Source organism: Ziziphus jujuba, chromosome 12 (genome assembly GCF_031755915.1).
Source record: "Ziziphus jujuba cultivar Dongzao chromosome 12, ASM3175591v1".
NCBI classification, from domain to species: domain Eukaryota; kingdom Viridiplantae; phylum Streptophyta; class Magnoliopsida; order Rosales; family Rhamnaceae; genus Ziziphus; species Ziziphus jujuba.
Window position 1 is genome coordinate 20,472,531 of NC_083390.1, and position 24,673 is coordinate 20,497,203.

The window sequence follows — 24,673 nt, forward strand, 5'->3', positions numbered from 1 at the left end:
ATGGAAGTTCTATTATTTCATCAAACTTCTTGGCAAGTATTCTTGATTGCAGCTGGACTAATAAAACAGCAAGTTCACACTAGAGAGGAGGGCTATTGTGTTATCCATTCAAACTGGATTGATTGCTGTCCATTCCGCTGCTTCGCGTTTGGAGGACCTGAATAACTCCGTGTGATAGCAATTCTGTAAGTGTAGGATAAATGAACTCGGAAATGACCTTCACAAAGTAAGCAATACACAAGGCAAAAATGAACCACCCAAGAGGTGGAGGGAGGATGAGTATCCAGGAAAAAGTTCAAAGTGCAAAATTTTATAAATAGGTTTAATATTTTGCAATTTAATATCTTATAGTTTGAATTTTAATATAGTTTAATTGAATTTTAATATAGTTTAATAAAATGAAAATTAAATCCATTAGTCAAAAGTCAAATAAGGTTCAAATTATAAAAAATTGAAACATCAAAATATAAATTGCTAAATCAAAAGTTAAAAACCTAAATTGTAAAAACTTGAAAATTGAAGATACTAAAGTACAATTAACTCGTATTTTTATATGAAAATGTTACTTATCATGAATAAGTAATATGCCATCAAAATATCACTTGTTACATACAATTTAATAATGGAAGGTGGAAGGTAATGTTTGTAGCATAAGTCAATTAAGTTAAAATGTAGTATTTCTTTAAAATAAATAAAATCAAATCTCACCAAGGATTGCTTAAATAAATTAAAATCTCACTAAGGATCGATGTTGAAGGAAGATTAGGGTAAGATTAAGGTAGTGTAGGATGGGTTGGTGAGTTATTTTTAATTCATTTTCTTACAAAATGATATTCTCATTTTTTTAGTATTATTATTATTATTATTATTATTATTATTATTTTACATTTACAAAAGTACACCGTGTAAGATAAAAATACCTTTTACAACAGAAGAATTTTTATTATTATTATTTTATTTTATTTGGTTGAAATTTTGAAGAGAATACTGCAACATGAGAATTAAGAATCTTTGAAACTTCGTATTTGTCCAAAACAATCGAAATATATATTTTTTTTAATCACAAAAATAATAGAAACATTAGAATGCGGATTTTCTGGCCCCAGAAATCATAAATGGGCCGAAGTAGATCATGCACAAGCATAGTGTGAGAGTCACCCGTCCCTTGCTATTTTGGTTGTAATCACCAAGCTAAGTTTATTCAGGGCCATTAGTCAAGCCCATGGTCACTTGCTTGGATCATAATTTGTTTCGTAGGGAATAGTATCATTATGATTCTCGGACATTTTCATGTATATAATAAGCTCTTTAGAGAGGGATGGCTAGTTGGCGAGTTGTTGGGCTAGACCACTGGCATAGGTGAAAACTCTTAATAGCATGCTTGTAAACCTCTCTGCTGTTCTCTCCATCGAGATCGAATAAAATGAACGCATTTCCATTCAATTGTGTTGTTGCCTTGTTTACTGACCCTTTGTTAACGATTGTGATTACATGCTTTATTTTGTTGCTTGCTTGGTGCTTGCACAATACTAATATCATGTGGGTTATTTGCTTGCGAGGGACATTAACGGTTGGTTTACCACCCGTGAGGGGCAAGTAAGCACCGCATGGCCCCATTGCGCACCTAGAACGGTGGGACCATGACAGTTGGTATCAAAGCAAGGTTGGGAGTCATTCGCACAAGATGCCGAAGCTGACAAATGAAATGCGGTTCGATATCATCGACCAGCAGCTCGGGGAGCTTGCTGGCATTGTAGATGCACACATCAAAGGCCACAACTGGCAGGAGGTCTTTGAAAAGATGGAGACAATCGATGACATAGCCAGTCGAGTGAGTGCACTCGAGAATAAACAAACCCCATGCGGGAATACTGGCCTTTTGAGCCCAACTGTAGACGAGCGAGATGGAGTAGTGGAAGAGGCCATAGACAGCCTAATGTCTACGGTGAACGAATTGACAAAGGACTTTCGAGCCACCGTGGAAGCATTAAAGATAGAAATGGGGCAAATAAATACTAAGCTAGCCCTCACCATGCGAGCAGTTGAAAATCAACGAGCTACCCCGATGGGAGTGGACTATGGGCAGATCAAAGTGCCGGAACCCCGAGCGTACGGAGGTGCGCACGATGCCAAGGAGCTCGAAAACTTTCTATTCGATATGGAACAATACTTTCGAGCGGTAAAACCGGACTCAGAGGAGATAAAGGTGACCATGGCCACCATGTACCTAATGAATGATGCAAAACTGTGGTGACGATCAAAATATGAGGACATCAAAAACAATAAATGTGTTATCGACACGTGGGATCAACTTAAGAAGGAACTTAAGAACCAATTCCTTCCCAAGAATGTGGACTACATTGCCTGGAGGCACTTGAGAGAATTGAGGCAAACCAGCAATGTGAGAGATTACATGAAAGCATTCTCGGCACTTATGCTTGATATTCGCGATACGTCCAAGAAGGATAAGCTCTTCTACTTCCTGGAAAGGTTGAAACCTTGGGCCAGGACAGAACTACAAAGACAAAGAGTGCAAGATCTAGCTTCAGCGATAGGGGCTGCAGAGCGCCTAATGGATTACTCTACAGAAAGCCCCAGTAATCAAAGACCGCAACTGTCACCTCCGGGTGCTAACAATAATAGGTTCCCTAAACCTACCTATGTCCCAAAGACTGGAGGAGGCAACAATAGAAAAGTTCCGAGCACAAGAGACCCTCCTCCTCGAACATTCAATGCATTCAGGACCAAACCCAGACCGATGGCATGTTTCCTATGTAATGGCCCACACAAAGTGGCGGAATGTCTTCATAGAACAACCCTCAATGCCCTACAAGCTTCTATTCATTCACAAGAACTAGGGGAAATGCAAGAAGAAGAGACCAGAGAAAGGGAAGATAGTGCTCAGGTGGGGGCACTAAGATTCCTAAACGCCCTCAATAGATAAGCGGCTTTGGCAAAGAAAACCAATGAGAAAGGTCTCATGTTTGTAGATGTAATAATCAATGGGAAAACTGCGACGAGTGTAATGGTGGATATGGGGGCCACCCATAACTTTTGCTCAGAAGGCGAAGCCTGAAGATTAGGCTTATACCTGCACAGGGATGCAGGACAGATGAAGGCTGTGAATTCCAAAGCCTTGCCCACAGTGGGTCTGGCAAAGCAGGTACCTCTCAAATTGCGAACTTGGGAGGATTATGTGGACCTGATTGTGGTCCAAATGGATGATTTTGACGTTATTCTAGGTATGGACTTCCTGGTGGAGAAGAAGGCAATCCCCATTCCTACTGCTAACAGCTTATTGATGATGGGAGAGCAAAGTGGAGTAATCTCAGCACGAAGGAAGCAACTAAGTGATTCGAAGCTCTTATCAGCCCTCCAGTTCAAGAAGGGGCTAAGGCGTAGAGAACCATCTTATGTGGCTTTGATAGTAACCAAAGAATGAGAGGATGATGAACCAACCCATCCCATCATGATAGAAGCTTTGAAATCCTTTGAGGATGTGATGCCGGATAGCTTACCAAGGAACTTACCTCCTTGACGTGACGTCGACCACAAAATTGAGCTGACCCCTGAAGTAAAACCCACTGCAACGGCGCCATACCGAATGGCTCCCCCGGAGCTGACTGAACTGAGGAAGCAATTGATAGAGCTCTTGGAAGCAGGGTGCATTAGACCATCAAAAGCACCATATGGTGCCCTGGTGCTGTTTCAGAAGAAGCAAGATGGAAGTCTATGCCTATGTGTGGACTATCGAGCATTGAACAAAGTCACTGTGCACAACAAACCACCGAACTTGCCTCGTATGTCAACAAGACAAGGTGGAGAGACAGAAACCACCGAGGTTATTGGAACCACTTCTCATACCTACTCGCCCCTGGGAGAGCGTATCACTTAACTTCATCACCAACCTTCCTAAGATCAGGGATCTAACAAGTATTTTGGTGGTGGTGGATAGATTCTCAAAATATGCGACTTTCATTTCGACCTTTAAATACTGCACGGTCAAGGAGACTGCCCGCCTATTCTTCAAATTTGTGGTAAAATACTAGGGAGTGCCCCAACATATTGTCAGTGATTAAGATGCGAAGTTCATAGGGTCCTTCTAGACATAATTATTTAAGCTTCTCAGGTCGCAACTTAACATCTCCTCTAGCTATCACCCGCAAACAGATGGACAGATCGAGAGATTCAATGCCATGCTGGAAGAATACCTACGATACTTCGTCAGTGCCAACCAGAAAAATTGGGCACAACTCCTCGACGTAGCCTAATTCTGGTTCAATGCTCAAAAAGGTTCTCCTATGAACAAATGTCCATTCGAGATAATCAATGGCCAGAAACCCTTACTACCACATACTGTCGATGAATATGACGGCAAAAACCCAAAGGCCTTCAACTTCACCAAGGAGTAGAAGAGAGCAACATGGAGATAGCTAAAGCCTACTTGGAGAAGGCGGCCGACCGAATGAAGAAATGGGCAGACAAAGAGCGAAAACCTTTAGAATTCAACGTGGGAGACATGGTGATGATGAAACTTACACGAGAACAATTCCGTTGGCTTCGAGACAGAGACCCAAGATTGATGAGGAAGTATGAAGGGCCAATGCCAATCATTGCCAAGGTTGGGAGAGCCTCATATAAAGTAGTAACCCCAGAGTGAATGAAGGTGCACCTTGTGTTTCACGTGAGCAACCTCAAGCCATATCATTCAGATGAAGAAGATCCAACACGCAACAAGCCAGCCAGAGCCGACGTCAACATCAAGCAGCCGAAGATCGGGAAGGAAGCGGAGGAGATCCTAGTCGAGAGAATCAGACATGTCCACCGACAACCAGTATGGGAGTATCTCATCAAGTGGAAGGGACTAGAAGACGACGAGACTAGCTGGGAGAAAGAGATCAAAGCAGTTGAGCTGTCGAGGACATCGACTGAATAGGTGAGGGAGGATGTTAAAGTCACTCGTCCCTTGTTATTTTGGTTGTAAACACCAAGCCAAGTTTATCCAGGGCCATTAGTCAAGCCCAAGGTCACTTGCTTGGATCATAGTTTGTTTCATAGGAAATAGTGCCATTATGATTCCTCGCACATTTTCATGTATATTCCTACCAGGATTAAAATGACTAAATAAGCTCTTTAGAGGGAGGTGGCTAGTCGGCGAGTAGTTGGGCTAGACCACTGGCATAGGTGAGAACTCTTAATAGCATGCTTGTAAACCTCTCTGTTGTTCTCTCCATCGCGATCGAATAAAACAAATGCATTTCTATTTAATTGTGTTGTTGCCTTATTTACTGACCCTTTGTTAACGATTGTGATTACATGCTTTATTTTGTTGCTTGCTTGGTGCTTGCACAATAATAATATCGTGTGGGTTATTTGCTTGCAAGGGACATTAACGATTGGCTTACTACCCGCGAGGGGCGAGTAAGCATCGCACGGCCCCATTGCGCACCTAGAACGGTGGGACCGTGACACATAGCTTGGCTAATCCAAATAGAAGTTGGGTTTAACGAGTCCCTAATAATGAATAGGCCCAACTCCATGCAGCCTTACTATTTAACCTTCCCGCCAAAAATATCCCTTCGAATTTACCATTTATGCCACTGAACAGTACATCTTCTAAATGACCCTGCAAACCTTCGCAGCTTGCGCTAAAAGAAGCCTCCAGTCCCTGCCCTCCGACGCCAGAGGCTAATTCTGACTTCCAAATACCTATGAACAACGTCACAGTGAATGGATCGCCCATAAGTTTGGGTGTGGGAGCAAGATGATGAAAGATTTAGCTTACCTAAGTCGAATTAAAAACTATCAGATGCAATTCTTTACTGTTTCGTTCATAGGATTATGCTGTCTGAGATGTTTGTTTTCTACATTGTATATCTTGTTTTCTTTTTTCTTTTTTTGGTCATTCCATTTGATTTTAGTAAACAGAAGCTTTGTTTAGAAAATTTTGAATATTGGCCTTATGTAAATGTGTGTGTGTGTGTCTCTTTCTTAAGGAATTTTAGTAGCAAATTTTTGTTCCCATGGTTTGAAGATAGGGTAAAAAGTAACAAAAGGTAGCTGTATGTAATAGTTGGATTACCAGAACTTCAAATTGATGTAAAGAAAGTTCATACACCTTCATATATTTGAGTTCTATTAATTTGAATTTAGAAACAATCCCAAATACATCTTAAAATAGTTTGTCATATCTTAAAACTGTGAAAAGGATACAAAGCACAATATTTATTGCTAAGGATAACTTCAAGATGCCCACGAATCACCATCCCATTAAGCACTTGATTAACCATCTTTGCCATCTTCATTACCTTCAACAAGAACCATAGACAAACTAGGCATGGCATGTCCTTTTGCGTAATTGCATTATGATCCTAAATAGCCACGCACGATAATTCTCATTGATGCAGGATAATAACAGAGGAGAAAAGCAACAGAGAGATAGAATTAAACATAGAGATGGGAGGGAAGTGATGTAAAATATACCTTTAAAAGCAAGCAAAAACCATAATAAATTATTCTAATTTACAAATCACTACTATATATTTACTGACTAATCGTATAGGTATTAGGGATCATGTACAGTTATGGTTCACTTAATTTATTCTAAACGCAAAAACTATTGATCAATATTGTACAGAACAGTACATATATAATCCGGAAAGGTCCCCTTTGCTTTAAAACGTTCAATTCCTAACCTTGGCCTTTAGATTTTAAGCTTTAACTTTTAGACAAGAAGTTATGACAACAGCTGCGCAAAAACAATGGAAATCCCAAAAAAACAAGAAGCAAAAATTGAGGAATAGAGACATTTGAATTTTGTTCAAAAGTCAAGTGGTCAACTTCATACAGAAATTAATCCAAGCAAAACCCACAACTTCCTAAAGAAATCAACTTTCGGAATCAAAATATTAAAATGAATAAACAAAACATTATTTATTAACATTCTTACACATGAAAACGGCTTTGGGTTTAGTTTCTGGCCAAAGTTGACGAGGGCGAGAAATTCCCCTACTAAATGTGCGAATGGCCAGAAAAAGCAATAGACGAAGTGGCATATATAGCCCTCCAAAAACAACCAAAGGCCTTAAGCTAAGTTGAATCAAAAGTACTAATTATTTATCCAATATTTCTTCAAAAGCTAATGGATCAACTAGTTTATAAAAAATAAGGTCAAAATATCATTTTACCATCAACGATTAAACAAATAGAAATTTTAATATTAATAACATACAAATAAAAAATAAAAAATAACCTATAGAGGAAGCTGGATTGGTTCTCTATTGAAACCACGACAAATGTCCCTTATGATTGTGTAGAGCAGAAATAGATAATGAAGCGTCAAATACTCATAAAGAGCCATGAGTAAGCAAACAAGCCACAAGACCAAGATGAACCATCCAATTGCAGGAATGAGGATGAGTAGAAGCAAAATCAAGGCAAAACTCCCAGAACAAAATCTAATGTTACGCCTAAATCTAGCAAAATTTGCATGTTGAGTCAGTGGTAATAGCATAGATCATCATAGTTGTAGGATGTGTATCAAAGGCTGAAACTGTAACAATCCAGATGACCCGCTTGTAATATTGTCAGCTTTGGGCCCAGTCCGCACGGATTTAAAAGGTCTCGCAAGGGAAAGGTATCCATATCCTCTTATAAGGCATGCTTTGTTCTCTTTTCTAACCGATATAGGATCTCACAATCCACCCCCCTTAGGGTTCAATGTCTTCGTTGGCACACCGATCCGGGTAGTAGCTTTGATACCAACTGTAAAGGTATCTATCCCCTCTTATAAGGCATGTTTCGCTTCTCTTTTCAACCGATGTGGGATCTTACAGAAACATTCTTTGCTTGATACTTCAACTCCAGCAAACCCAACAAAATGGCAACTAGAGACACTATAATCTTATTCAAATCCATTCTTAACTTACTACTTGTTAACTCACGAAATTTATCTTTTGTTCATTATCTTTTGTTATTGTTCATACTTTTTGTTGATTTGGTACATAAGACTCCATAAACTAACTATTCTTTTTTGCTAAAACACAAACTAACCATCCACACATTCACAATCACTCAGACTCCATAAACTTTCTTTTATGGAAAAGAAAGGACCCACCCATTGCAGATTTCATTTTCATTAGAGATGGACCCACCCATTGGAGATTTCATTTTCATTAGAGATGGACCCACCTATTTTAACCCTCTGGTTGACCTTATTCATTAGGGGGAGTCTCATTTTTAAAGAACTATTCATTAGAGGTTTAAACAAAGAAGTATTCAAGGACCCACCCATTTGACCCATTGGAGACCCACCCCTTTGACCCATTAGAGAAGGACCCATCTTAAACTTACTACTCATTAACTCATAAAATTTTAAAGAAATTTTACAAGATATTATTTTTGTTCTTGTTCATACTTTTTTGTTGATTTGGTACATTTCTTTTGATTGACGATAGACTCCATAACTATTCACATAAACTAACTATTCACATATTCACAACCATAAACTATTCACAACAGAATTTGAAAATAAAGGACCCACCCATTTAAGCCATTGGAAAAGAAAGGACCCACCCATTTGACCCATTAGAGATTTCTCGTTTTACTATTCATTAGAGGTTAAGAAGTATTTTCTCGTTTTACTATTCGTTAGAGGTTAAGATGTAGGGGAATTTGGTCCGATACCTTTTTTTGAGGAGCCTAAGGAAATCTACCCTTTCCCTTTTAAAATTTTTATATCTATCCATTATTTTTTCATAATTCCAACTATACCCTTATCTCCTAAATTCCTCCGAAACACAAAACCTAACAGAGGCCATATACACTCCGTTGTCATTTTTAGTTGGTTCTGATTCTAAACTTGAAGAAGAACATGGACAACGGTTTAAAGACCAAAGGGGTTGTCACATTTTCTCTCTCCCTCCCTCTCTCTCTCTCTCTCTCACACATTCCGAAAAAAGAAAAATGGTGAGTTTGAGGAGGATGTTGATGATTGTCGATCGACTTCTAAAATCGAAGGCCGCGATCCACCGTAGCTCTATTGTAGTAACAACAGTTGAAGCTTCCTCTTTTGTTCTCATGGAGACTCTGCTTCGGTGGGTATTCATGCCCTTTCTATTTTTTTTTTAAATCATTTCCATAAAAACCCACATTTGTTTTTCTTCAATCTTCCACATCTAGGCTCAAATCTTGATAGAATTTTTTCTCTCATTTTCTGTCAAATTCTGCATTTGACCTCTATTTTCTCATGGATTCGCGAAATTTTCTCGCAATTTCTCTATGTTTCTTTTGCTTTTTCCCCAATTTATCCCTTTCAGTCCGAGGACAACTCTGTCTCTTTCCCTTCGAAGCAGCTCTCTTCCTCTTGTTGGAACGTGGTCTTTCATCGGAACATCATCGCTTCGCAGCTCTCCAATTTGAAAATCCCAGTGAGTTATATTCAAAGTCTACTGTTCTTCTTCTTCGATTCGCTTATTTTTCTTCTTCTCCTTCGATCTGCCTTATTCTTCTTCTCCTTCACATTGTTCCCTCAGCTGGATTATCAAAGGACTTAGGGGTTTCATTAATAGCTGCGAAAGAAGGAAATTTTCTTAAAGCTGAGAGGATTTTCTTGGGAGGTCCAGAAAGTGCAGGAAAATTTTTTCAGTGTGCCGAGAGAAGGGGAAGGAGGAGAAGGAGGAGGAGGAGGAGAGAGCGTGACGAGAGTGTCTTCGAATTCGGGCAGCTCCACCAGATTGAGAACGAGGCCGGACCCTTTCTTGGTGGTGTGTAAGTGCTTCAGCATCTTGACCTCCCCTACAGCCGTTCTCTATATTGCTGTTAATGTTCTCTCCGCCATTCAATCTTTGAAGGACGAATATGATGTTACTCTCTCTCTCCTCACTCTGTTATATTTTTATAGAAATAAATGTGTAGCTATGGAATTAATCTTTGTAATTGTTTAATGTAGGTTTTTGATGGGATATTTCGATGTTATGAGGTTTTGATTGCAGCTTTTGTTGTTCTAGCTAAGACAAAGTGGGAATTCATCATCAAGTTCTGGAAGGTTGGTCTTAATTCTTTGATCTCAGTTGAACATGATTGAAATAGTATTTGAGCTGGTTGAAGCATTTCTTGTTTGGAAGTAATTATTATTTTTTTAAGAATTTTTTTTTTAAAGAAATTGATAAACCATCTACACCCAACGGATATTCCAACAGTTGTGATCATTCGAGAAAACCAATTAGTAGCTATTATGATAGAAGTTAAAAGTCCCACGATAAGAATCCTATTCTTGAATACGAGAGAATACTGAGTTTTAACTCCCAAATTCAGCAACTTTCTGCACCTTTTTGTCTCCAGGCCAAATAACAAATCTAGCTTAGAAGTGAAAGACACTACTTTGTACCACTAAACAAAACCGTGTATGTATACTCAATTTCATTTTGGACGAAAACATTCTTAAAATCATAATTTATTATCACATGATAGATAATCTGGTGATGTTTGTTTGGTATTTCATTTATTTTTATTGCTTCATTATATTTCTATAAATTGATTTGGGTATATTGATTTGGTTGTGCCCGAAATTGACTTCAAGAACTGCAAAAGAAAAAAATTTACATATTATAAATAAAAAGTGAATGATTTGTATATATGTATTTGTATATAGGTGTAGCCAAGTCTGAGCTTATCTAATCAGATCAAGCAGGAGTGCTTTCCACTGGTCCGCTGAAAATTTATTTGCTAGTGTTGTTGGTTTGTATAAGCATGATTCTATATCAGATATATGTATATATGTATGTATATATATATATATATATATTATATGCTATTCATGTGAGCACATTAAAATTCTTCATATATAAAAAATTGAGACCTTTCTTTGCCATATATATTTTTTAACCAATGATATTTGGTTTTTGTTTGAATGGAAATTTTCTTTAGAACTAGTGTACTTGTCCAAGAATCAATGGATATATAAGATTGAGTTGGCTAGTTATGTAAAGCAGCTCTATGCACAAACCTCTGAATGAGCTAGTTATGTATGGCACGGCATTGGTCTTCCAACAAGTAGGATGCTTGTTTGGTACAAGGTATATTACATTTATATTCATTAACAAGATCAATTTTCTTTCCCAACTAGAACGTGACTTCAAAATTTCAATATTATTTTAGAACATTCTCTTTTGCATTTGTTTCAGTCAACTTCTCAGCTCCTCTTGGTACTGATCCAGTTGTAGTTGATTTGATGGGATTGGGAAAAGGAGAAGCTTGGATAAATGTCAGAGCCTTGGAAGGTATTGGCCAAATTTTGAGGCCAATGAAGATGGTTGCAGTTATAGAGGTTGGGGACTTTTTAGAAAGAGTTCTTATGGAGAAATACTACTTCGGCTAACATATAAAGCATATGTTGAGGATGAAGAGGATGACAAAGCTGAGGCAGAATCCACTGACATTGATGCTTTGGATTGTGATGATGAGTTACCTGATTCTTATGTGAAAGAAGAAACAGAGTATTCTAAAGAAGCAGATAAAGAGTCATTCATGGATGTCTTAGCTGCTTTAATTGTGAGTGAAGAATTTTGAGGAATATTAGCCTCAGAAACCGGAACTACCAAAATATTGAATAATGTTTCAAAGGTAGAATCAAGAATATCAAGATCGCTTGGTCTTAATGATGAATCCGCACCCTATAGTTCAGAACGTTCCCAAGGTAATTCTATGACATTACCTTCAATTTAATGCTGGTTTGTAAACTTTTAATTTCCTAATGCATGATGAGAAAAAACTTGTGATTTACAGGATCAGCCTATTTTGGCTTGCTGTGATTACAAGCATATCGGTGCTAATTGCGATAAATATAGGTGGTTCAAGTCTTTTCAATCCTTGATATTGCAATGTGCAGCTTAGAAGGAACTAATTTTTAATCATTTTACTTCATCAATTAATTCTTCAAATCATAAAGGTCAGTTCGCAGAATTGGTTGCTCAGAAAATTGTCTTATTCCCTGGCAGGCGGGGCAACATCTGTTGTTTATATATTGATGGTGGATTCACCAAGAAAATGAAAATAGTTTTTAGCAATTTTATAGTTATTGGCAGAGGAATGTTCTGTTGACGGCAGAGAATTTTTGCTTCTTGTCAGCGCTTTATATACAGTAAGTGGAAAAAATCATCTTGTAATATTCTCTAGTTTTTATTCATAAAACACTTGTACATTTTTCTCTTACTAATTCAGATTTAGTTTTTAGTTTTTCTACATGATTCTCATTCCAAGAGGAAGTTTAAGGACCCAATTTCATTATTAAATTCTCCATATTTTTTGAGAAGTGGAAAAGCAAGAAATAAGAAGGATGACAATTTAAATGGTAATTGAGTTCTCAAATATTGGCTCTCTAGTTTGGGACCATTTGAAGTTGTTTGAATGGTATGCATTGAAATTTAGTTAGTTTTAGATTGGAGACTATTCCCAGCTTGAAAGCTTCTTCCAATCTCTTTTAGATTTGCATTTCTCCTTTTTATAAGTCATCTATAGTATTGTGTTGGTAAAATATCATTCTGTGTTCAGTATTTTGTAAGTTTCTTACTGTTACAAGGATGCTATTAATGCCCAATGGTCATTACTGATGCATCGTCGGTAATTGACATTTGTCTACTGTCATAAACGAATTACCACAATTTCATTCGACAGCTTGGATAGTGTGTGTTTCCACCAAGAACATAGTGTGTGTTTCCACCAAGAACGTGCTAAATCTAGCTTTATCATCAAATCTAGCTTTATTAATTATAATCGTTGACAAAATAAAAGAAAAAAACACATTAAAAAGTAAAAACATTTAAATAGTGTTGATCCAAAACCAAATAAGAGAGAAACAGACCTTAAGAAATGAACATATTTAAAAAAAAAAACAAAGAATACGGATGGTGCATCGGTAATTACCGATGCCGATGGTTTCATCGGTAATTACCGAAGGGCCATCGGTAATTACAGTTGACAAATTTTTTGACCCCTACAAGTCACCTAATGTGTGTTTCGTGCAATAACATGCAAAATATAGATTCATCAATGATCCTAAACAGTAAAATCCCCATAAAGTTAAGGAAAAGTTCTAAAATTGCAAAAAAAAATTTGGTTACCGTAAGGCTTTTGGTAATTACCGATGAAACCATCGGTAATCAAATTGCCTTTACTAGAAAAATTATCGAAGATTTCATCGGTAATTATCGAAGAGCTTTCGGTAATTACAATTGACAAATTTTTTGACTCCGACAAGTCCCCTAACGTGTGTTTCGTGCAACAACATGCAAAATATACATTCATCAATGATCCTAAACAGCAAAATCTGTATATAGTTTGGAATAAGTTTTAAAATTGCCAAAAAAATTTAATTACCGTAGAGCCTTTGGTAATTACAAATGAAATCATCGGTAATCAAATTGTCCTTACTGAAAAAATTACCGAAGGTTTCATCGATAATTACAATTGACAAATTTTTTGACTCCCACAAGTCCTCTAATGTGTGTTTCATACAACAACATGCAAAATATACATTCATCAATAATCCTAAACAGTAAAATCCCCATAAAGTTGGGAAAAAAATTTGATTACTGTAGAGCCTTCAGTAATCACCAATGAAACCATCGGTAATCAAATTTTCCTTGCTGAAAAAATTATCGAAGGTTTCATCAGTAATTACTAAAGGGCGTTCGGTAATAACAGTTGACAAATTTTTTGACTCTCACAAGTCCCCTAATGTGTGTTTCGTGCAACAACATGCAAAATATACATTCATCAATGATCCTAAACAACAAAATTTCCATAAAGTTCAGAAAAAGTTCTAAAATTGCCAAAAAAAATTTATTACCGTAGGGGTTTCGGTAATTACCAATGAAACCATCGGTAATCAAATTGCATTTGCTGGAAAAATTACAGAAGGTTTCATCGGTAATTACCGAAGGGCCTTCGGTAATTACAGTTGACAAATTTTTTGACTCCCACAAGTTCCCTAATATGTGTTTTGTACAACAACATGCAAAATATATATTCATCAATGATACTAAATAGTGCCTTCGGTAATTACAGTTGACAAATTTTTTGACTCCCACAAGTCCCTTAATATGTGTTTCATGCAACAACATGCAAAATATACATTTATCAATGATACTAAACAGCAAAATTCCCATAACATTCAGAAAAAGTTCTAAAATTCCAAAAAAATTTGATTACCGTCAGGCCTTCGGTAATTACCGATGAAACCATCTGTAATCAAATTGTCCTTGCTGGAAAATTACAGAAGATTTCATTGGTAATTACCGAAGGCCCTTTGGTAATTACAGTTGACAAATTTTTTGACTCCCACAAGTCCCCTAATGTGTGTTTCATGCAACAACATGCAAAATATAATGAGTATTGACAACGACATACTGCTTGTGTTTAACCTGATTATCGTTAATACAATGAGTATTATTGTGTTTACACCACACTGGTCCACAGCAAGGCAACAAATAAACAAAAAAACAAATCCATACAAAAAAACAAACCCACATCGGTCCATGACAAAGCAACAGTTAAACAAAAAAAAAAAAAAAAAACCCACACCAGTCCACGGCAACAAATAAACAAAAAAATAAAAATAATTACCTGATGATAGATAGCCGTTCAAGGGTTGTAAAAAGTGTATTTTTGTTTTTTCTTTGTTTAAAAGTTAAAAGGGACCTGAGATGAAGTTTTTTTTTTTTCAAACTAACGTGGAATACTGGTGTGGTGTGGTGAAAATAACGTTTAGTAGAATGGATGCTGGAAAAGTAAGTTATTTCTCATTGTTTTAAGGTTAAAATGGATATTAAATAGTAAAAAAGAAAAAAAGATAACAAATAAAGGAGTACCAATAATTAAGTTCATCCCATGATGGCATTGGGCCAAATTCCCCCAGGATGTATTCACTTTCATTAGAGATGACCCACTCATTTGAACTCGTTTTACTATTCATTAAAGGTTAGGTTAAGACGCATTTTCTCGTTCTACTATTCATTATAGGTTAAGATGTATTCACTTTCATTAGAGATGGACCCACCCATTTGATCTCGTTTTACTACTCATTAGAGGTTAAGAAGTATTTTCTCGTTTTACTATTCATTAGTGGTTAAGAAGTATTCACTTTCTTTCATTAGAGATGGACCCACCCATTTGATCCCTCAACACCTCTGGTTGACCCATTGGAGTCTCATTTTAATAAACGTTTTAATAAAGAACTATTCATTAGAGGGAGTCTTTTTTTTTTTTTTGCTTACAATCATTAGAGGGAGTCTTGTTTTAATAAAGAACTAACTATTCATTAGATGTTTTAATGAAGAACTATTCATTAGAGATAAAGAAAGGAAGGTCCCACCCATTTGACCAATTGGAGATCTTCTCGTTAATATTCATTAGAGAGAAAGAAAGGAAGAGGTTTTAATTAAGAACTATTCATTAGACATATTCATTAGAGATAAAGAAAGGAAGGACCCATCGATTTGAGATTTCTGGTGTTCGGAGATCCTATGATCCTATTTTGCTACGTGTTCGGAGATCCTATGCTCCTATTTTACTACGTGTTCGAAGATCCTATCTTTTCCATCCTCCATGTAACATCGGCCTTCTACTTATTTTCTTGGTGAAATCTTTTCCATTCTTCCACGTAAGATCGGCCTTCTTTGACTATTATTATTATTAAAAATATATTAATTATAACAAATTTTTTTAACTAAAAAATGCAAACCAATATAAATATAAAAAAACAAATCAATAATTTATTGATTATTTATATTTTAATCAAGTCTAATTTGAATTTTCATTAAACTTTTATCATTTGAAATTGATTCAAACCGAATCAACTATTAATTTTTAAAATTTTTGAAACTGATCCAATCTAATTATTCATAAAATAATTTATCCAAACAAATTGAATAGAATATTTAAACAAATTGGCTTAGATTAAAATGATTGGTTAATTGGTTTTTTTCACACCCTTAATTTATCTGGCTGCATTTATTATATTTTCATTTTTCCATTTCCAATTTGCTTATTTATATCATTTTGTTTATTCCAATTTATATTAATTGTCCAATTATTTATATATACTCACATCATAATTAGATCATCATGTTCATTTCTTTTTTATTATTATCTTCTTTTGGCGATTCACTAAAAGAATATCAAGTGAACGTTAAAATATACACAACCAATACAGTGAGTACTTCTACCAAAATAACATACTGTGTACTTTTCACCGTGTATGAGAGAGAGAGAGAGAGAGAGAGAAAGAGATTCATTATCTATGAGATGGGCACCAGGGATCAGAATAGAAAGAATGAAGTTATGCTAATCAAATATTCAACACAGATGGACTATATAATCCCAAAACACGCAGAAAATACAAGAGCATGCAAATGGGCAAGACGAAGAAGACCCTCTATTGATTCAATGGCTATTGGTGGCTCTATATTGAATATTTGTCCCCTTGCTACATAGAGCCCAAAATAATAGTTAATTCACTTCCACTCCCTCTTCCATTTGATCAAAATCAGAATTGTTTAAGAAGTGAGGCTCCATTCCTGGGGGACTGTGCCATATCATATATCTTAATTCGCAGTTTACTGTCGCGTTCTTAAACTCCGGCGAATTGCATATAACAGAATGAAAATATCCTTCTTGAGACAAAAGTACATTTGTAAAATACATAAGCAGGGTTTGGGGTAGGTTATCCCAACCAAGTATGCAGAATTGCAGAAATCGTCGGCTTAGTACAACCCATGGCGAACCTGCAAACTAAGAAAAGTTAGGCTCAGTAGACAACTTCAATTTGGCAGAAAAATTTGCTTTTATAGTTTTCCTGCCTGTGAAAACTATAAAAGCATCAGGAGTTTTCTGCTTTTCTGTAGCATGAAAATTTTGGCTCCTCCTGGCTAAGTATATAGCTGGGTCAACTACAATAGGCTGCACCCTCTGAAATCTGCATAAAAATTACAAAATTAAAACCAGCGATCCAAACTAACTTACATTACAAGTAAAACTACAGCTAAAATTAGCAAAAAGGATTTGCCTACTCTTTCCATCCAAGGTCACTGGTGTGATCAATGAATATTAGATCGCTTCTGATGGAGGAGAATACATGAAAGAGATCTGAAATTAGGGAGGGAAAAAAAAAAAGGTAGCGATGTTAACAAGCAAGAATAATCTTTAGGGAAACACTATAAAATAAGAATAGATATGAGAAATTATAATGCACAGGATAACAGATACAGTATAGAAAATATAAGCCTACGGCAAGTCTATTGCCAGTTATGGGAAGTCAATGAGCATTATAATAACAGGTGCCATGAGATGCCAGTAAGACTTTGGTTGAAGAAGGTAAGAAAAAAAGGTCACATACTAAAGGAAAGATCATGTATCCAGAAAATAAGGCATGTCTTCCTGGGACAAACTAGACAAAATCGCCAGTAAGACCATTCATCAACATTAGGATCCAGAATAATATTCCATTTGGACCATCATCAAAATTAGCACCCAATATCACCATAAAAAGTCCTTATAAAAGGTGTCAACTTCAGATGGGAAGCATAATACAAGGCATTACAAATGCTTAAGAAAGATTCAAGATTGAGATTTGGAAAATCCCCGAAGCTTTTGATCAGTTTCATTTTTAGTATTTTTATTATCATTTAGGTCTGTCCTACTTATAAAGTTATTTCTATCTCCATATCTTTACCTACAATCCAACCTAGTCAAGCTATTTCTTTGTAGTACGATTTTTTAATGCACTTTCAAAGGTTGGAAGAAGGGAATCATGACTACTACTAGAGAAACTCAAGTTGTCCTTTTTCAGAGTAACTAAGATGGTCCAGCACTATAAGCAAAATATACATGAGCAATAAAATACCTAGAGTAACTCATATGAACTCAGTTTAAGACAAATCTTTGAATACCATTGTCTGCCAAATATCCTAGTAAATTAACAAGTTCAAAATCAATGCTTGATCGGCAAATAAATATATAAATGAATTTGTTAAAAGATCAGTTAGCATTGCAAAGGTGCCTTTAAATATATAACAGAGGATCAAAAAATGATCTCCCAAGTGAACTTTTCAACTAAAACTATTGACATTAAATTCTTCAAACATCATAAAGGAGACAAAATAAGCACTATCAAACTCAAATTCAAATAAGTATGAAATTCTACCTCAGGTAAGGTAGTACTTTCTCTAAAAAAGAAAATGCAGCATAATGCAGCATTAATTTTGGAAGCCATTCCTCAACCCCAAAGCTCTAGTAATATTATAATGTTCATAAATCAAAAGCCGGGGCAACACTACATATAATAGTAACATTAAATGTCACCCCCCTTTCCTCCCTTCCATTTTCCATTTTCCATTCTATCGCTTTCCCCTTTTTAACATTCATAACACAAGAATGTCTCTCACTTTCTCAAAAGTAAATGTCATTCTTTTGAACTTTCAAAATAAATGCACAATCATATTAAGCCTAGATTTAACTAGACACATATGGCAAAAGAAAACTTCCCTTTAATGTAGAACACTATATGCTAAAAAACTTTCCAAACGAACTCAGCTAGATCTGCATTAAAAGCTTGGTGATAATTCAAGTCCCCATAAAGCCAGAGCAAATTAGTAAGAAACTTGTGTTATCCATGTGTGACTAAAGCAAACGCATTCACACACAGCTACCTTTAAATAGCACCTCAGTCAACAAATTAATGTAGAACACATATGAAAATTCAAGACACTAATCTCCACCTATGTTATTCAGACTCTTCACTCTATCCCACCATAGCCATGTCGGATACTTGGGCACCTACAAGGGTATGGCTATCGGACACTCAAAATACAAACAAAAATAAATAAATAAATAAAAATAGATAGATCTGACATTTGGACATATAGCTGCACCCAACACTACACCTGAGTCCAAGGAGGCTATGCCCCCACAGACCTATACATTGAATGGCAACTACAGTTATATTTACATAGACCAAAAAACTCGTGTACATAAGAATAAAAAGCTGTCCTCAAAAGAACGCACACAGCAAAACACTGACCCAACTGAACCACCAAGGTCATATACTAACAAAGCAGAAATTTTCAAATCCCAAGATTTAAGTCAAATTAACATTGAGTGGAAGTTATGTACAAGCATGTATTGGATTCAGAAGTTACCTGATATTAAGTAAATTACTATCAAACACAAAGAACCCTGCAGATGCACATAAATCTATGTAACATGCTGAACACAAATATGAAAAGCCAAGACATTGATCTCTGACAATCCTAGAACACTATAATATGAACCTAGGAAAATATACTATATTCACCAGTACGCTTATCCAGTTCAAAGTGCTAAGAGAAATTGTTAGAAGAAGTGGAACTATAAAGAAATTTAGTATGATCATTAATAACGATCGCTAATATCTCAATTGAATTGCAGTTAGAGATCAAAATGACAAGCCACTGGATTGTTCATCAATCAAACATCTAGCTTTCTAAGAAGCCAGTGCAAAGAATTAAATATAATAACTTTGCCTTCTACAATTCTATAATTTAGAATTCATCCTATAACCATCTGGAGGAGTTCTGATGTAATCACACGAATGATGGGAGAGTTTACAATCTTAATCACAATCATATTGGTTTACCAAGTTCAGTAAATTGAAACAACAATTAACTCTGCTTCGCTTGACCAAATTTTGATCTCAACTAACTATTTGCAATATCATCTTCATCTAGCTGTTCTTATTGGACTAACTAGAAAAAAGAAAGAAAATCAAACAGTAGCATGCTTTAAATTACATCCAAAATTTTGTGAGGATTATTTTTCAAGGCCGAGATAGTTTAATCAGTCATCCCTAGTCTATGAACTATCATATTCAAACTAAAACTCATAAGTAAATTCAGCAGATTTGAATATATCATTTCCACATAATTTCCATGGTAACAATAATAGGTCACTTGGTATATGGAGTTTCAACCATGTTGAGAAAAGTAAAAATCAGATGAAACCAGGTCAAAGCAATATCATTATCATTGTCGACAAGTCTAAAGATGTTTGCAAGTCCTGCATAAATTTCTATTTCCTTTAAAGTAAAACTTTTAAAATACATCTTACATTTGAAGCAGTATATTATAATTTTACACTTAAAATATAAAACGAGTACTAACCAGTACAGGTAATTCTAACATATCATACAATTTAAAATAAATAAAAAGAATACAACGCTTTTAAATATATATACTCTCCACTAAACCAAGAACTAAATAGTCCCCAAGTCAATTACAGACGCAGCCATATACCAATGAAACAAACCCAAAAAAAATAAATAAATAAATAATTGAGGGGGGGCCAAGCCCTACCTGGGTCCATCGGTGTATATGTATATAGTCCGGTTCTCCGAAGAAATTAGTGAAAACTCCAACATCACGTATCATGGGTAAGTTTTCTCCTACAACATGTTGTGTGGCTGCAAAGTCCATAACAAATTTCATTAAAGCGATCTGACGAAAGACTAACTATATATATATATATATACATATTAATATCAAATAATAGGAATGCTTTCATACAGAGTTTTCTTATTACCAAATCGACCCAAAGTTCTTGATTTTTCTACCCTTTGCACTATGAAAATTAGATTTTAATTTTTACCTGAGTGGACTATAAATGAAAATTCTCACAGTTCTAAAATATCTTCCTTCTACTGAGACTCTAGTCAGGTCATGAATTCTTCATTTTCCTTTCCCTTTACTTGGCAACAAACCCAGAATTAAAATTTTTAAATTTCATAAATTTAGAAATTAAACAGGAAAATAAAAAAATAAAAAATAAAAAACACTAGCCTCTTGGCTGGACTTGAATTGCTTCTGAGACATATCGAGCTTCCCTTTGTCGAGCTTCACCGCACCAAATGCACCTTCATAACTCGACCCAAACTCGAAGACGCAGGGGCACTACCAAAAACGGATGGAGCCACAAAGCACCTTCCCCACAAAGCCATGGAATCAATAGTAGTCAAGGAGTACTTTTTCCAGCTAACAACCATAAAGAAATAATATATTAATAAATGGTAAACTTTATATATATATATATATATATAAAATAGTTGTACGAACCGGACCACATACACAAGAAGTCGAAAATTTTTTTTAAAAAAATTAACTTTTAATATATTCCGCAGACACTATAAAATTTTCTATAAAAGTAGTTCTACGCTCTATGCTCTGTTTATATTTTTTGGCAAAAGATTAATCATCGTGTAACATCAGCCCTACAATCGGATCTCCACCGTTCAATACGTCGTGTGCCTCCTCTTCTTCTATGCAAAATCCTAATTTCATGGGTAAAAGGATCTTGCAGTTTTTATTGAATTACTTATTGAGCTTCCAAACATGGCCGACCATCTCAGTTTCTTCACCAAGGTCTCTGCCATTATGATATTAATTTGTACTAAGAGAATGGAATTGTTTCGAAGTACTCTAAATATTCCCAAGCTGTTTTGGTGTGTCGACGAATATTAACGAATTGTTTTAACTTGTCCTTCATGTATTGATTAATATATTTGCCATCATAGGGTTATTGAGAATCTAACTCAAAAATTTATCGAGTTATTGACCAGCAAAGTCAAATATTTTACCAGCCACATATTAAATAGAAGCCATAGCGGTTTTTTTTTTTTTTTTTCATCATGGGTCTGCAGTGTATACGACTAATTTATATTGTATACGACTAATTTATATGTATGTATAGGGGGTCCGCAGTTGCTACGTGTGTTTGTATGTTATTTTCTAATATATTATTGTTAAAATATTCCAAAAGGTGTCAAAGCCGATGTGATGGTAAGCTATGTCTTCTATCTAATTTGTACGTACAAAATAAAAATCCATGTTATGTCTCTAGCATGTTACTAGAAATTATCTGGTTTATAATTTATATCTATCTGTCTCTTTCTGCTTCAAAGGTCAAAGCATACAAATCCATGTTATTTTCTGACATGTTATTTGGTAAGGAAGAAAACTCTAACATTTCCATTCCACTCCAAGTGTACGCCTGCGCTGAGCATGGTCTCCTGTGATGGTTCGTACTTTTTTCTGATTCTTTCAGTTTTATCTAATACTTTGCGTTGGATATCTCTGGTTTTTCTATTTAACCCGATATTAGTTTGGACGACTTAACAACCATGAAAAACGTATAATCACCTTGCACGTTATAATTCATTTTAAAAGGCTTTTGGTATAAAATTTATAAATTGAAATGTGATATGATAAATTATAATTTTCAAAAATAAAAGAGAAAGAAAAAAAATATATAAAAATTTATCATACTGTTTTTTTATTTCCAAAATGAAATTGGTATCAAATCCAAAAATTAATATATATTTACAAAAAGAAACAATATGATAAATTTGTTTGATTTAGTATCCAATTTATTTTCTTTTAAAACCCTAAAATGGATTATGAAAAAAATTTATTTATTTATTTATTTTTGAACAAGACACTTATTAAGCATCTGTTATAAACGTTTCAAAAAAAGAACAATAATAATAACAAGTATCTATTGTAAACAGCCCCGTGAAGGGTGTGTAACAGTATACCCAACATATTAAAGCCCACATTAAACAGTACCCAACATAATAAAGCCCATCAAGGTTATCTCCGTAACACCTATTCAGCCTTAGATAGCCTTTTTCATCCTCCATGTGCAACTTTATTTATTTATTTATTTTTTGGAACTTATTTTCTTCATTGTTTTTATTTTATTTTGTTTTTTTATTATTATTTTTTTCCTGGCAGAGTGCAAAATAAGATTTCTTCAAGTCACTAAAATATTATTTGCTTCTTTTATTTTTCAATGTTACTACCCATTTTTACTGCATTTTTGATGTTTTATTATTTATGGTATTATATTTTAATGAAAAACTTGAATGTTGCTTCCTCTTGTGTATATTATATAGGGCTTTACCTAATACTTTTTTCTTCTTTTTTTTTTTTTTTTTTTTTTTTTGGTAATCATGGCTTTTCACTATATTTAGAAGAATTATCGACTATAGTTTCATTTTTCCATTTAAAATTTGCTTATTTATATTAATTTAAATCAGATTTTCAATCCTTAATATATTGTTATTTGTCACATCTTAATTAGATTATCTTCATTTCCTTTTTATAATTTTTTTTTAATTTTTCACAAAAAATAATTATTTTTTTTTATTTTTGCAATTTACTAAAACAAAAAAAACAAAAAAATCAAGTGAACATGAAAATATATAACCAATGGTACCAGGGAGGCATCAGAATTAAAAAAATGTTGTTATACTAATCAAATATTCAACAACGGCGGCCTACATATATAACCCCAAAACAGGTACAAAATACAAGAGCATGCTTGCAAATGGGCAAAGACGAAGAGGAAGATCTATTCGATTCAAAGGCTGTTGGTGGCTCAAACATTGAATGCTTGCCCCACTAGCTACATATAGCCCAAAATCTCAAGTGCATTCCCAAAATCTCAAGTGAATGCACTTCCATTCCCCCTTCAACTCCGCGCGATGTCATATTGAGCACGGATCCATGAACCAGCTTTTCCCACCAGAGCACCATGCACCTGGGACGGGTCGATTACGCCCATGCTTGAGATATTTTCATCAACCATGTTCAGCATATAGGATCATCATTCTTGAATTGTCTTGCAAATGCAGCCCTACTTTGGTCCATTTGATCATAATCAGAAGTATTGAAGAAGGGAGGCTCCATCCCTGGGGGACTGTCCCATATCATACATCTCAAATCGCAGTTTCCTGTCTTGTTTTTAAACTCTGATGAATTGCATATAACAGAATGAAAATATCCTTCTTGAGACAAAACTACGTTTATAAAATACATAAGCAGGGTGGGTAGGTTATCCCAACCAAGTATGCAAAATTCCAAAATGGTCAGCTCAGTGCAATCCATGGCAAACCTGCAAACTAAGAAAAGAGTACAGCATTTCCTACTAATGAAAATGCTCAGAAGACAACTTCAATTTGATAGAAAGTATGATAAAGAATGAGAGAGAGAGGATAAGAACTGTGCCTATGAAAACTTGAAAAGCGTCAAGAGTTTTCCTCTTTTCTGTACAATGAAAAATTTGGCTCCTCCCGGATAGGTATATAGCTGGGTCAACTATAATAGGCTGCACCCTTGAAATCTGCAAAAAAATTACAAAATCAAAACCATAATGATCCAAACTAACTTACATTACAAGTAAAACTACAGCTAAAATTAGCAAAAAGGATCTGCCTGCTTTTTACACCCAAGATCACTGGTATGATCAATGAAGTTTAGATCTCTTCTTAAGGAGGAGAATACATGAGAGAGGTCTGAAATTGGAAAAAAATAAATAAATAAATAAATAAAATAGCAATATTAATGAGCAAGCATAATCTGTAGGGGAAATAGTAGAAAATAGGAATAGATATGAGAAATTATAATGCATGGGATAACAGACACAATATAGAAAATATAGGCCTACGGTAAGTCTAATGTCAGTTATGGGAAGTCAATAAGCATTATAACAACTTGTGCCATGAGACGTCAGTAAGCCTTTGGTAGAAGAAAGTAAGAAAAAATGCCATATATTAAGGGAAAAGCCATGTAGCCAGAAAATAAAGCAT

General features: G+C 35.2%; 3 protein-coding genes across 20 annotated transcripts in view; 1 reads left to right on the forward strand and 2 right to left on the reverse strand.

Annotated features, from left to right (window-relative positions):
• Nucleotides 1-24,673, reverse strand: part of LOC107412730 (uncharacterized) — an 84,500-nt gene that overhangs the window by 20,009 nt on the left and 39,818 nt on the right. For 3 of the 9 annotated variants that reach the window (XR_009635158.1, XR_009635157.1, XR_009635155.1), the window contains one exon: nucleotides 24,294-24,379. The exons of 5 other annotated variants lie outside the window; for them this stretch is intronic. The gene's annotated coding sequence lies outside the window, so the exon portion shown is untranslated. Of the gene's footprint in view, nucleotides 1-23,311; nucleotides 24,208-24,293; nucleotides 24,380-24,673 lie in introns of those variants that run through there. One more of the 9 variants, XR_009635156.1, reaches the window with a different exon arrangement.
• On the forward strand, nucleotides 8,723-12,240 carry LOC107429382 (uncharacterized). 9 transcript variants are annotated; one of them, XR_009635200.1, is made up of 8 exons: nucleotides 8,735-9,095; nucleotides 9,318-9,428; nucleotides 9,534-9,863; nucleotides 9,950-10,045; nucleotides 10,652-11,075; nucleotides 11,184-11,695; nucleotides 11,785-11,846; nucleotides 11,997-12,240. XR_009635200.1 is itself a non-coding variant. In XM_060813479.1 (3 exons), exons 1-3 carry the CDS (start codon nucleotides 9,248-9,250, stop codon nucleotides 9,984-9,986), a joined length of 453 nt encoding a protein of 150 aa, XP_060669462.1. In that variant the 5' UTR covers nucleotides 8,723-9,247; the 3' UTR covers nucleotides 9,987-10,645. The 9 variants fall into 9 exon arrangements, 1 of the variants encoding a protein (XP_060669462.1); XR_001582431.4 differs by having other exon boundaries at nucleotides 8,744-9,095; nucleotides 10,652-10,737; nucleotides 10,927-11,075; nucleotides 11,785-12,240; XR_003057658.3 differs by having other exon boundaries at nucleotides 8,745-9,095; nucleotides 10,652-10,705; nucleotides 10,927-11,075; nucleotides 11,785-12,240.
• On the reverse strand, nucleotides 16,317-21,531 carry LOC107434518 (beta-glucuronosyltransferase GlcAT14A-like). 2 transcript variants are annotated; one of them, XM_060813478.1, is made up of 5 exons: nucleotides 20,868-21,531; nucleotides 20,385-20,491; nucleotides 17,067-17,142; nucleotides 16,857-16,972; nucleotides 16,317-16,781 (listed from the first exon to the last, which is right to left on the reverse strand). In XM_060813478.1, exons 2-5 carry the CDS (start codon nucleotides 20,392-20,394, stop codon nucleotides 16,507-16,509), a joined length of 477 nt encoding a protein of 158 aa, XP_060669461.1. In that variant the 5' UTR covers nucleotides 20,395-20,491; nucleotides 20,868-21,531; the 3' UTR covers nucleotides 16,317-16,506. The 2 variants fall into 2 exon arrangements, with proteins under 2 accessions (XP_060669461.1, XP_048318809.2); XM_048462852.2 differs by lacking the exon at nucleotides 20,868-21,531 and adding an exon at nucleotides 20,677-20,776.

Excerpts from the sequence above, each read along its gene's own strand:
- LOC107429382 (XM_060813479.1), top strand. The coding sequence starts at position 9,248 with ATGGATTCGCGAAATTTTCTCGCAATTTCTCTATGTTTCTTTTGCTTT. Across the intron at positions 9,429-9,533 it reads TCTCCAATTTGAAAATCCCA|CTGGATTATCAAAGGACTTA; the intron begins GTGAGTTATATT and ends TTGTTCCCTCAG. Across the intron at positions 9,769-9,949 it reads GGACCCTTTCTTGGTGGTGT|GTTTTTGATGGGATATTTCG; the intron begins GTAAGTGCTTCA and ends TGTTTAATGTAG.
- LOC107434518 (XM_060813478.1), bottom strand. Across the intron at positions 16,973-17,066 it reads AGTGACCTTGGATGGAAAGA|ATTTCAGAGGGTGCAGCCTA; the intron begins GTAGGCAAATCC and ends ATTTTTATGCAG. Across the intron at positions 16,782-16,856 it reads TGCTTTTATAGTTTTCACAG|GTTCGCCATGGGTTGTACTA; the intron begins GCAGGAAAACTA and ends CTTAGTTTGCAG.